Source organism: Scomber japonicus, chromosome 6 (assembly GCF_027409825.1).
Source record: "Scomber japonicus isolate fScoJap1 chromosome 6, fScoJap1.pri, whole genome shotgun sequence".
In the NCBI taxonomy this organism is placed as follows: Eukaryota; Metazoa; Chordata; class Actinopteri; order Scombriformes; family Scombridae; genus Scomber; species Scomber japonicus.
Window position 1 is genome coordinate 29,593,085 of NC_070583.1, and position 13,490 is coordinate 29,606,574.

The 13,490-nt window shown below is 38.8% G+C and overlaps 1 protein-coding gene across 1 annotated transcript; it reads right to left on the bottom strand.

The window, feature by feature from the left end:
* Positions 1–415: 415 nt before the first annotated feature.
* Positions 416–13,180, bottom strand: abhd15a (abhydrolase domain containing 15a). The gene is made up of 3 exons (XM_053320750.1): positions 12,211–13,180; positions 3,330–3,682; positions 416–2,141 (listed from the first exon to the last, which is right to left on the bottom strand). Exons 1-3 carry the CDS (start codon positions 12,727–12,729, stop codon positions 1,526–1,528), a joined length of 1,488 nt encoding a protein of 495 aa, XP_053176725.1. The 5' UTR covers positions 12,730–13,180; the 3' UTR covers positions 416–1,525.
* Between the last annotated feature and the right edge of the window lie 310 nt (positions 13,181–13,490).

The following is a 13,490-nucleotide window of genomic DNA, read 5'->3' on the forward strand; positions in this document are numbered from 1 at the left end:
TACATGCTTGTGTGTGTGTGTGTGGATGTGTGGATGTATGTGTTTTTTTGTGACATTCACTGCAGTGTTTGTCGGCCCACAGAGCCTTATCCACTCTGACAGCTGGAACACAGCAGTATACACACAGACACACACAAAATGTGTGCCAGAAGACACATTGTCAACTCTCTCTCTCTTACACACACACATTAACACAACATGACTGTGGGGACTGTGCTATAATTGGGAGTGTCTGCAAGCATTGACCCAGCAGGGGTTTGACAGGAGCATAGATTACAATTTTAATGTGATGTGCCTTAAAAAAGCAACAAGTGTATGACCAAAAATAATGAGAAAGTTACAGTAATATGCAGAAAAACAACCTATTAGTATTATTTTTCACAACATACTGCCTCTACAAAGTATTTATTCCAAGTTTATCATAATCTTTTCTTTATTATACATTTATTTCCCATAAATCCATCACATAATATTATACAAATATCAACTGTATGGCACAATTATGAAACAAAACACAACATTAAGTTCATGAATAGTGCTTGGTAGGTTTGCATCCTAACTTTAGCTTTATACTTTTCTGAACCTTGGCTTTGTTCCTGCTTATTAAACTGCAGAGCTGCCCTTTGAACATCAAATATTTCTTTATTTTGATTTCTGTACTTTATTAGTCTTATGCACAAGAATCAACCCATAAAGCAAAATTACCAGAAATTCAAGAAATGTTTTAAACATTATACTACCAAGTCTTCAATGCTCCATCTCAGTAAACCAGCAACCTAACTGCTTCACCACCTGCCGGGGGAAACCTCTTATTATAGAGTTTGAATGATGAGACAGGAAAACTCATAAAATGCTTCCACCCACCCAGCTCATTAAAATATCATAACCTCATGACACAGACTTTCCTGTGGAAGCTGACTGGGTGGCAGCCACATGCCAGTTCTTCCACTCTGGACATCACAGGACATTTCCCCAAAAAAAGAAAAAAAGGAGAACATCCAATAATATACACAGTAAACTCTCCTTCATACATCATTTCAACACTTTTAAGTTATACCAAACTTTAATAAAATACTACAGTAAGTGTCAATGTTTCAAATATCCCAAATGCTGATGTGAGACAGATTAATTTATGGATTAATAAATGTCTATGTGTCTGTTAATACATCTGTGGCAGAATCCTTCAGTTTCAACAGCTGGCAGTGAATAGACTTGTATCAGTCTGTAGAAAAATAGATTTCCCACCCATCTTGAGAGTTTAGTGTCAAAAGTTTGAATATAACAACTGCACGCAAGCTTGTGGCCTTTTATGAACTTTTTATTTTGTGTCTTAGTGTTTTATGGCTCACATCAAGAATGTGATAACAACACTTGCTCTCTCTTGCTCAGAAGTTCTCCGCGACCTCGTCCTGCGTCACAAACCCCAAGCACTTTTCTACTTTTGGTCATGACAAACACAGTCCTTCATATCCCAAATTCAAACAGCATCAGTGTACTGTAGTCCATCTACTTCCATCAAGCTCCCTCATCGTGTATAGGACCTCTGCCAATTGTAAATGGCGTGGATGTTATGGGAACACGCTGGCACTCGTTTACATGTACTGACACTGCGGTGACGGAAAACCCTCCCCCCTGAGCCTCCCCCGAGCCCCCTCCTCCTAGCAGCGAGTTGCTTTGCTCTTTCCTCTGCAGCGAAGAAGTCTGTGGTCGCCCGAAAGAATTCCAACAGAGCTTTGTGGCTCCAATAGGTCCCACAGCTTTCCATCCCACTGTTCGGTACAACCGCGGAGCCACCAGTGGCACTCCCCTTGGATTGGGTGGGGAAACCGCAGTGACCGCCACGGCCTGTTAGGAGGAGAAAAAAATGTGGGTTGGTCTCAAAGAGTTCGAGGGGCACCGTGGATTGGGTGTCGCCACGGACAGGGTCATCTTGAGCACAGACGCTCAGAACAGGAATAGCCACTTCATCCACATCTCTTAAGGGTTCATTGCGCTCCCAGTAAGCATCCCAGGCACCTGAAGTGTTGCTGCTGCTGCTGCTGCTGCCAGCCTGACAGAATAACGTTTCCTCCAGACCACGCAAAGAACAGCTAGAAAACAAGGTGTCTGTCTGTATGGTCTCACCCAGCGCTGTCCTGTATCTACACACACACACACACACACACACACACAAACACAGACAACAAGAGAAAATCATTAAATCAATTTTGACGAGCTACACGAGCCTCATTTCCCCATTGGCACTGATTGGACAAACTTTACCTGGGTCATGATGCCTCTCAGAATCAATATCCTGACACTGAGCAGGCCATCTGTTGCTACAGTAACTTGGCTGTTTTCTTAATTGCCTCTGCTTTTCCAATAAATGGCTGGTGAGAACATACATCTGTTTTTCTCACAATCCTTTTTTTCACAGCCTCTCGCTTTCTGCTGACTGAAGATTCACAATTTTCCTGTTTTCATTTTCATCTAAGATTTTCATAAGGCATCTTTTTAGCAGTAGCTTTATGAAACTTTGCTCTTTGATCATATTCTTGACACTGTGTGACATACTCCTCTGAGAAACCTGGATGAAAGGAGAAGCTGTTTATTACTTTCTATCCTCCAAATCTCATTTAAATTAATGTGGAATCTTCTAAAACTAAGAGATATGTGCTGTGCTTTGTACTGTATATCTACATCTGGAAATTCAGAAAGTTCACAATATCCATTCTCTACAGGTCACTAACCGTCATTAAAAAGGAATTTCAGTTTTCTACAACCATAGTTTTGCCGTTTAAGACCTCATTTCAATTTGTAAATACACATGAGGTTACTGCTGATCCTCGAATTGTGGGAGTATTTTTATGTTTTAGGTGGGTTTTTCTTTTTAAACATTTCTCTATGGTAGTTGTGTTTTTTTTTGCTTTGAGTGCTTACAAAAGGTTGTTAACAATCATTGACAGTCTGCAGAACATCTTTCTGGTAAAAGAAATTGAGCTAACCTACATGCCGTAGTTGTGCACATAGTTTTCTTGTGCAAAGAGGAATTGTTACCAACAGTTTAGGTGCAATTACTTTACGTTTTGCCTTCAACATGGTTAAATCTGGCTAAATTAGCTACATGACAGCTTGTAGTGTTGATTCGATATTGTGTAGTGACATAGAAATGATGGGCAAAGCTTTGAAAATATGACCCAGGCCATAATATCTAGAACTATTCTTTAAAAGCCTGCATTGTTCTTTGTTAATCTTTCAGTTTTTTTCACCTTTGATATTATATTTAAACTTTTAATTTGTCTCATCCATCCCTCATAGCCTAACACCAGTCCTACCCTCTTCTTCTATACCTGCTGAGGCAGAACTTCTGGTAGAGCACCAAAGCCCACTGCAAGGGCCAGCCGAGTCCATTCTCGAACCAGCTCTGGCAGCGGAACACGGGTGACAGGCAGACGGCTGCTGTCACGTAGCTCGATGATCCGCACTCCCCCAGGTAAGACAGGAGAAGGCCTGACCCCGTGCTCTCGCTCACGGCGTACAGTCTTCCTGCAGGCTGCCGATAACGAATGTAGCGCACGGCCTCTCGAAGATCCGCGGGGTCACCGAACTGCTGCAGTTTCACGGTGGTGAGCGGTGTGCCGTTATGGCTGCGACGGTTGAAGACCACTGGGAGGTAGCCGTGGGATAATGCTGTTTCACACAACTACAGAGAGAAGAAGAAGAAAAGGATGGGGCCAATTACAGAAAAAGGTACATGAAATGGTCGATCGATGGTTTAAATACAACATACTCTACTCTTTGAATAGGCCATTTGGTTAAATCGGTCTCTCTGTTACAATACCACAGAATTAAACAATGCCTCCTTTTAGCACTGAGTTTCCATTTTGTTCCTTGACTTGTTTTTTGCACTTTTAACACCTGAAAATGCACAATACTACTTTCAATTGTATGGAAAAAGAAATGACCAGTTATTGGGGGAATGAGAACACAGTAAAATGAGGTCCAGCATGCTTATAGGAACAAGCGCCATCACTTCATTGGGAAAGGCCATGGTAAAAATCTAGTGATATCATTTAACTGTGTGTGGTTTTCTGGTGCAGTTTCAGCTCTTTCCAATTACCGCACAATGTTTTACTTGTGCAGAAAAATACAGCATGCCTGATTCACCTGAAACAAGGAGACAAATACACAGTATTAAGTTATTTAATAATAAAGTTATGCACAGATAAAGCAGCACATGAGACCTCTGCATGCTGAGATATTGACTTCAGTGTAAAATATGGCCAACAAAAATTATAATGAACAATTTAAGACTTTCCATGTGAAGGGATACAGTGAAATGTATCTTTAAAGAGTATTGTGTAGCACTACTAATTTAAGTGTTTTATTTCATTATGCTAACATTAACTTTTCAACTTCAAAATGTCTACCAACTCATATTTTATAATTCATTAATTTCCAGTGGAAAAGTAAAATGTGGATGTGCTTTCTCTCTGGAATTAATTTTAATTAGTTTACATCTTTAGTTGGTTTTACTGCCTCTAAAAGTTGATCCAACAATCCATATTTGGACATAAAAAACAACTGATGAGGCCATAACTGAGAAAACTACTGTGATATGAAAAGTGCATTCATAGCTTCAGGGCTGTCATGATGGGGCCACTTGCCAGCCTCCACCTGCAGAACGTACAGTTATGTGTGACAGTTTTGAAGCACTGAGGAGGCCAACATTGTGCAAAATCTCATTAGCTGAAATGATGTCTGCAGCCCAGACAGCTTCAACCTGCACCATGCATCTCCCCTCGAACTGTGCTGGGAGCAAAATTGGAAAGGGAGAGCAACAAAGACTTGAATATGGACACTGTGATCTCTCTGTCGGCTGCACTGTGCAGAAAATATCACTATCTACTATTTCTTCTAGTCTGAGGTACTGTTATTGTATCTTATTTTGGGCAGTGGAATCATTGATGAACATAAGAAACTGAATGAGAGATAATGTCAAATGTGAATCAGTTTCAATTCTGTGCAAATTATAGGAGAATATGCACAAAGTTTACCAACCAAAAAGCAAAATGTAGCATGTGGCTCCATGAAGCATTATATAAAACAGCAAACCACAATAACAAGCCAGTTTCATTAAGCAGGTATTGCTGAATATGTGTCTTTCAAAAATATAAAATGTTCTTCTGCTCACCCATAATGTTTTATCTTTTTTTATAATTTCTGGGTTTTAAGGATCTCAATGAGCTTTCTCTCAAAATAATGGCTCTGTTGTTCCTTGATCTTGAATATGGTATAATAGTTAAAGCAACACAGCACATATTACCATGCCCATTCATGCAAAATGAGACCTTTTTCTATTATATACAGTCAAACCAAAAATAATCAGGACACATGATGAAACCTGAGGGAGTCATACGCTGGGAAAAACACACCTAACTATGGAAAGAGAGGGGACATTTTGATTTTAAGCAGAGCAGAACTGGCAGTGAATCACATTATATAAATTACACTGAAAATCCTCTCCATGCAGACAAGGAATGAAGATGAGTGAGCTCTCCAGTATAAACTCTGAATATTACCTTAAGAATAAATTATCCATTACAGTGTCTGGAACCACAAGGAATAAATCTGCAGTGTCACTCTGCTTTATCTCAACACAGGAGGAGTCGAGCTGGGTTCTCTATTTTTTTAGACCTACTACACTATATGATCAGAGACAATAATGAGACTGTGGCAAAAAAAGTCTATTTTTTAAGTAACATTCTGCTTTAAACCTGCATAAATCCCCACTGAATGCAGAAAGAGCTGCAACATCACTGCATTAAATATTTACCAGCTGAGAATGACTGCAGCAGCATTTATGCCACTTCCTGGAGGTTAATATAAAAAGAGGGATTACAGGACAGATACATGACTAGGTAGTGAGAGGAAAACTAGAAGAGCTAGTACACAGGAATATTCATTAATGTGTTTGTTACTCAGCTCCCAATCTCATTCTATAGATACTGAGTTGAATTGATCCAAAAAGGCAGTTTCAAATGAATATAAATCACTTTTGTTTAGTTTGATTCCAAAAGATATTAAGATACATTATTAACTATTTAAACTGCAGAGAAGAGCTGGGTTCAGAGTGATGAAAGTGGTTATACCAGCCAGCTCAGGTATCAATATGGTCCACACATCATAAATGATCATTAGGCACTATGGGCAATACAGTAAGAGGGGGACTGTGTGAAAACTGTTGAAATCTGAGGCAAATTTTTATTAAAAAAAAAAAATTGGGGTTAAGAATTTATTTTTAGAACAATCTCGTAAATTATCATGTTGATGTTACTTACCACATGAACTTTACAAAGACGCATACAGTACATGCATCTTAAAGGGAACATGGGTCCTTACTGCTTCCTTAATGTGGATTTTTTTTAGTTTTTTATAGGGTTGCAAAAAAAATGTTGATTAAGTTTGATCTGTCGTTTTTAAAAGCAAATAAAAATTATTTAAAAAAAATCTGTCCTTCCAATATTGTGTACACAAAGTTTATGGCAAAACCTTTTCTAAATGCCATGTTTACTCTGGACCAGGTGCTGGTATTGGTAGAGATCTCAGCTATATTGTACAAAGGGGAAAAAACAGATCAGCAGCTACTCCAGTCAGTTTTCTGCCGGAGATGATTAACTGTCGGGTCAGTGACAAATTCCTTTAGCAAGGACTCCAGACACAAGACAACATGCCAGCTCTCACACTTCATATACATACACACACTATGAACACACACACAACAGGGCCCCATTTATTCTCCTCACTTTATTGAAACAGTGTCAAGCACATAAATATGAGAGAGTTCTCTAATGTCTAACAACCTTTAGTGGCTTCATCGGAACATGTCGCCACAAATCAAGTTAAATTAAGGATGTTATTCGATTAAAAGCCTTTTAGAGGCATCAAACCATCCTGCTGCAAAGCTGTCCTCTGTTCAGGTCAATAGTTTGCTGAAATTCTCTTCAACAAGCTTGTGATACATGTCCGAGAATAGATTTGCTACTCTGAGTTAAATATATTCCAAAATGCAGTGGTAGAGCAATTATTTTACAAATGAAGAAGACAAACTAAAATGTATCCTGCTGTTGTATACCATTGTATAGACTCCTCCAACAATACATGTGGATCCCCTGTAATCTTTTCATTGCTTTAATGAAGAACTCTGTAATTAATTTCATGACTTACATCTTTATAAAGTTAGTTGATTGCAGGTTTGCTGACCAATGAATTGTATGAGGCCTAACAATAAACAAACCAAACAAACCACAGGCTGTTTCTTTTTGTCTTTTCTAATCACACCTAACATAGAAAAATGTGCCTCCTTCAGATGAAACCCAAGATAAAGAGTGTTATGAAGTCTACACCAAGCTGACAAAATGATGGAGTTGAAAAATATTTTTTGCAAGTGCAAGACAGTTTGTCTGTCTGACTGAATTTCAAAGCATTAAGCATCACAGACATACATTCGAAGGGGAGAGTAGCTATGAATTATTGCAGATAACAACAAAGTACAAATAATGAAAACTAAAGTTCCAACTTGTTTCTAAAGCTAGTTCCTGTCCCATGAGCCTCCAAAATATAGATTTTACAATAAATGGTTTGATTTATCGGTCCTATTGCAAAGTTAAACCATTATACTGAAGGTTACCTGTCTATGTTTCTACTCTACTGATGTACTGATTGGTGAATTTTGCCATCTAACAACAAAAGATTGGTTTGCATTAAGGAGCAACATGAGTCACAGAGGTGCTGCTAAATCTTGATGTGCAGATTTCAAACTGCAGATATAAAAGGGACTGATGTAAGATGCTGCGTCCATTTATGGGTTTCAATTCCTGCACTCTTTACCCTGTATCACTAAGTGTATCACATTGGATACATGAGTTTTAGAGACCTTTAAATCATCAGTGTGATCATATTTAATTCCTAAAAACCTGATGTATATACAAACAGATACATGTAGTACAAAGATAAACCAATGCAATGTTGAATTACTAAAAAAAATGTGTAGCTTATTATATGGTAAATTCCTGTTGAAAATGTGTTACAAATTACAGCAGGTATAGAAGTCATTTATCTGTAAATCTGTCAATTTTCATTTTATTTCATTTCATGCATTATATATTATTATCATGCATAACAAGGTTTAAAAGGTGTTGTTATGAGCTTCATGCAGGACCTTAAAAAAGTTTCATTCAATATGTTTTCATGTGTTAAAATAAATTGCCAAAAATCAAATATGATACAAAACAAAACTCATAGATGCAAAGTGTTATTTAATTCACCTTTTTTAATTACTTGTCAGAAGGTCCAATAAATTTTAATTTTCTGGCAATTATTTGATGTTTCAGGCTTTATAGGAACATGAATGTAAACACCCTTAAATCAGAGCTGTAAATTAGCGCTTTACCCACATTGTCATTGTTTTATTGATGCACACGTTTTATTTTATTTTATTTATTTTAATTTTATTTGCTATTGCTATTATGTATAGTTTGTTCTTTCTATTCTTATACTATATGTTAGTTATCGTCACTGTGTGTAATGCTGCTGCCTCACTGTAATATCTATCTATCTATCTATCTATCTATCTATCTATCTCTCTATCTCTCTATCTATCTATCTATCTCTCTATCTCTCTATCTATCTATCAATCAGAGTCAGCAAGCTAAAATGGGGTCAGTGTGTTACAGTAATACTTATAGACTGCCTTTGTGTGGACTGTTTGGCCACAGTGTGTCGACACCAAGCTGTAAAATTCACAAAGTGATGATGGGACAGAAAACACAGATGCACTGCTTGTTTCTTCGGCCCACTCACTTTGTTCTCCATAAAAACTATAACATGAGCACCTGTGTTTGATGAATATGATGCTTAGGAGCTACAATATATGGACATTGATTCATGAATGTCCTGTCTGTATTGGGTATTGTGTATACTGCTGCTGGTAAACTGGCAAAAAATTTCCATGACTGGTAATGGTGAAGTATTCCTGCTACTATTACTCATTTCACTGATCTAATCATAATTATTTATGGTAAATGTTTCCCACTTGCAATGCATGAGTGCAAAGCAATTATCCCATCCCGCAAGGAATTTGGAAAATGTCAAAGTTGCTCTCTCAGCAGAGGTAAAAGAGAGAAATTCTGGAAAACAATTTGAGTTTTGAATGGTAAATTACACATAATTGCCAGATTATATCACACTTCCTTGTGTATAAGGAATGAAATATGTCTAATGAAATATATCTGTAAGCATACTGAACAAAAATGTGAACTTAGGTCACAAAATTATTGTGCAACTAGCAGTAAATCTATCTGCTCTGTCAGAAGAGTGTGACACGTGTAAATCAAATGAGGGGAGACGAGTGAAACAGTTGCTATGTCTTCTTCCAGGAACGTTTATCACCTTTCAACACACCGCTCTACACTGATCACAGGCTGAAAAAATGGGGCTCAGTCCTACATGCCTCCACACACCTTCAACATGTCAAGCTGAACTCTTATTGTGAAAAGGGGTTAAAAGGTTGATGGTGGAGCTCGAGACAGATAATGAAGTTTAATTAGTTTTTTTGTGGTTTCTATTGTAGGCTTTAAATTTTAGATAAATGCAGGTCTGGTTTAAAGCAAGAGTTTTATTTTATGAAATATATGTAATTGACTTCTTGCTGAGCATTAGATAAGACAATAAATACAACTCTCCTATGTGGTTGTTCAATATACAGTCTGCAGCCACCTAGCTTAGCTTAATTTACACTGGTTTACTGCATATGCCTGATACACTTCTTGGCCAGGTAGTTAAAGTTCCTGTAGTGTCACTGTGACAGCTAGGACTCTCCACACTTGTCCAAGAAATAGTCAGGTAGAAATCATTTTTGCATTTCTATTTTTTTTAAATTAATTAAACAAAAAAGATACAACATTTATGTTATGTTGTTATGTTTTGAACAGGGCCAGGCTAACTGTTCCCCCTGTCTCCAGTGAAAGTGAAACTAATTAGCTGTTGGTGGCTGTTGGCTTCATATTTACCATATATATACTGTATGAGAGTGACATTGACCTTGTCTTTGTCATCGAAGTCTCTGCAAAAAAGCAAATATGCATATTTCCGAAAATATCAAGGTACAGCTTATAAATAGAAATAGCTCATAAATATTAAGGGACTGAGATGGATACACTGAGAAAGAACAAGAAAGAGAAATCCAAGGAGGTGTATGTTTGGGAAATGTGATGCTTTTCTTTTTTTTTTCTTTCACTAAAAAAATAAAGTAGTCTCAATATTAATACAACAATTAATACTTATTAGATTGTTTTTATCATGGGAACATCCAGCATGATACAACATGATTTGCACTGTGATCCTGATAATAATGTGAATCAATTCAACCAACTGACTGACTGACTGACTGATTGACTATGTTTTGTGTGATTGATTTACTGACATATTGAATTAGATTTCAACCAAACATAAAGCCAAATAAATGAAAATACTGTATTTGAGTGCAGTTAGATACTGTATATAACATTTTTCCACACTGTCATTTAAATGAGTAAGAATCCCACCACAGTAGATGAAACAAAGCAGCCTTAGACAAACTGTAAAGACCTGAATGATTTAAGATGAAGCTGCTCATTCATAAATTCATGAGTTCCTGAAATGTACTGTGTAAAAGAGAAGGGCACAGAGCCTGCAAGCCCACAAACTTAAAAAAAAGAATCCACATTTCCCTCTCTGTTTCTTCTCTGTGTCACAGATATAGACCCATGTGTGAGTATACCCACAAAAACATGAGCTCTTTTTATCTTTCTCTTACACACACACACACACACACACACACACACACACACACACACACACACACACACACACACACACACACACACAGGGTTATGCGCAGTGAATCTCGCCAGTGACAGGAGCAATATTAATTGGTGTATATCCCTTGTGGCGCCTCGGCTTCCAACCCTCCCAAGCATAACTGGCTGACAGCATCATAAATACTCTCTACTCTGATGTCAGCCTCAAAACAGACATCGATCTGTCTAAATCTGACAATTATATTTCATCTCTATAATGTTACTTTTTTCCTACAGTAAAGCTATAATTCATCCCATATCTATTTTTTTCCTTTTCATTTAGTCTCATCACTATTTCCCCTCTATTTCTCTTCCTCTATTCTATCATCATCCATCCTTTCTTTATTCTAGATTAGACTATAAGGAAACACACACATTTGTTTTTAGTATCAACTTCTTGTAGAGTTGCTATTTCTGACATGGAGCTGACAGTAGCCTGTGACGGATTTGTTCACAGAGCTAACAGTATGAAATGAAATGAGCTAGCACAGTGCCAGGTGCCCAGAGTGGAGCGAGAGCCAACAGGCATTCATGTGGAGCAGCGCTGCACTTCCCCAGGCCCCTCAAGTCAAGCGATGCTTTGTAATCCCTCACTCAATTACCTCAGTCAGTGTATTGAAAGAGCAGTTGAAAGACTGGTGCTGCCTCCGCATCTGCTCTTTTTATCACTTGGATTTTCTCTTCTGACTGAGCTTGCAATGCCTTAAGCTCAAGTGATTGCTTTGCCAAATAGCCATTGATCTGCTCTGGCTTTTACCCACATCTCTTTCAAATTACTGAATGTATGACTTCTTTTTTTGACTAGTTTCTCTTTCACAATACCTTATGCAAAACAAGATTTGTCTGTGCATGTATTCAATATGTATCTTGAAGGTTTTTGGTTTCTTAATTTGAGGTTATTTATTATTATTTGAGGGTATTATTTTGCATTTGAGATATTTTCCCCTTAATTTCTAGAAATAGTGTTGGAAGACAATGGAAACTATGCCATGCACAGTATGTTTCAATGCAAGCAAGCAAGTGTCATTTTCATCATGTTGAAATATCTACTGAAACACAAATGCTGAATTACAGGGAAGCTAAAAAGTTTATTCCCATCAGCTGCATCTATAGTAAGAGCATCATGATGGTTTTCAATCATTTCCAACATTTTATAGATTATCAACTCGTTGGAATATTTTAATTTACTTTTATGACTTTTTGTTGTGAACTTTTCTATTGTCCTCAGCTTTTATGAAACCTGAATATGATTTGTCAATGTGTCATTTCTATACTATTGGGGGGATTTTTACGCAGTTAAGTCTGTGGGAGAAGTCAAGAGCTCACAGTTTACCTTCAACACATTTCTTGTAATCCTCCCAAAAGAGTTTGGGATGATGAGAAGAACCGGGCTGGTGGAGTGACTAGAAGTCCTGCGTCGTTTTTGGTAAGACGGAACTGCCCAGTCCAAGGCCAGCAGCCCATCGTCGCTCAGCTGCAGGTTGTCCCGCACAAACTGGACCGGACTGTCGTACGGCCAGCACGCTTCATACACACTCAGGAGGAAGGCACTGGCCCGCCACGTCCACCCGACACACGGCGAGTAATTGCTGAAAGTCCTGCAGTGTTTCAGGAGATAGTTGGCCAGCGCGGACGGTTTGCAGATGAGTGCCACGGTGCGTGCTTTCTCATCGGTTTCGGCTCCCGCACAGGCCATCTGAGCACTGTCACTCCCCACTCTGTCTGAGATGCATCTCACGGTTTTGTCCTTCGCTGCCTGCCGTGAAATCCCCAATTCTTGGAGCATAGCAGAGCCTGGCCAGATAAAGACCACCAGGATCACAATGCACAAAGCCACAAGCCATTCTAGCATTGGCACGGTCGGGGGGGAGAGGGAAGGCAAAATGAGCACAGCACGGACGCTTTCCACACCTTATTCTGGTGCTGAAGTTGATAATAAGGCTACAAATGCAGATTAGAAATAGTCCACGGAAACATGTTCAGTCTTACAGTGTCCCGATCTTTTGTCCTAAATTGGTGCTTTGTTCGTGTGAAGTTTGGTGACTGCTTGTCTGCGGTGCCAGAGCGCACCAGTCCCTTGTCGTTGTAGACGTGCTGTCACTTACGCAGCGTTTCTATCATTGCGGCTTATAAATGTTTCCATGTCTGTAGGCACCTTTTTAATGAACGGGGAAATGCCATCCGTGTTTCATGCATCCAAAAGCCACCTGGTGCTGAAAGCGACCATATGCAGGACTGCGCTCGCTCGACCGGTGCTTCAACCCAACAGTTGGTAGTGCATGAAATGTCTGTGTGCAACGCGCCACTGATGCTGGAAACGCCTCCCATCATGTCCAGCCCCCCTCTGAGTGAGCAGGTATTCAGTGCACGTGATAATCTCTCTGGTGTTATTAGCCCTCCACCCTTCTTGTGCATGTAAGGAAGAGTTACATTTTTTGAGCGTTTTAAATTCTATGTTATTCTGCTCTCTCTCTCTCTCTCTCTCTCTCTTTCTCTCTCTCTCTCTCTCTGTCACACACACACGCGCGCGCACAGAGAGAGAGACAGAGAGACAGAGGGATAGAGAAAGAGACCTAGTGCGCATGGTCCTTTCCAAATCTGAATGAATTCCTC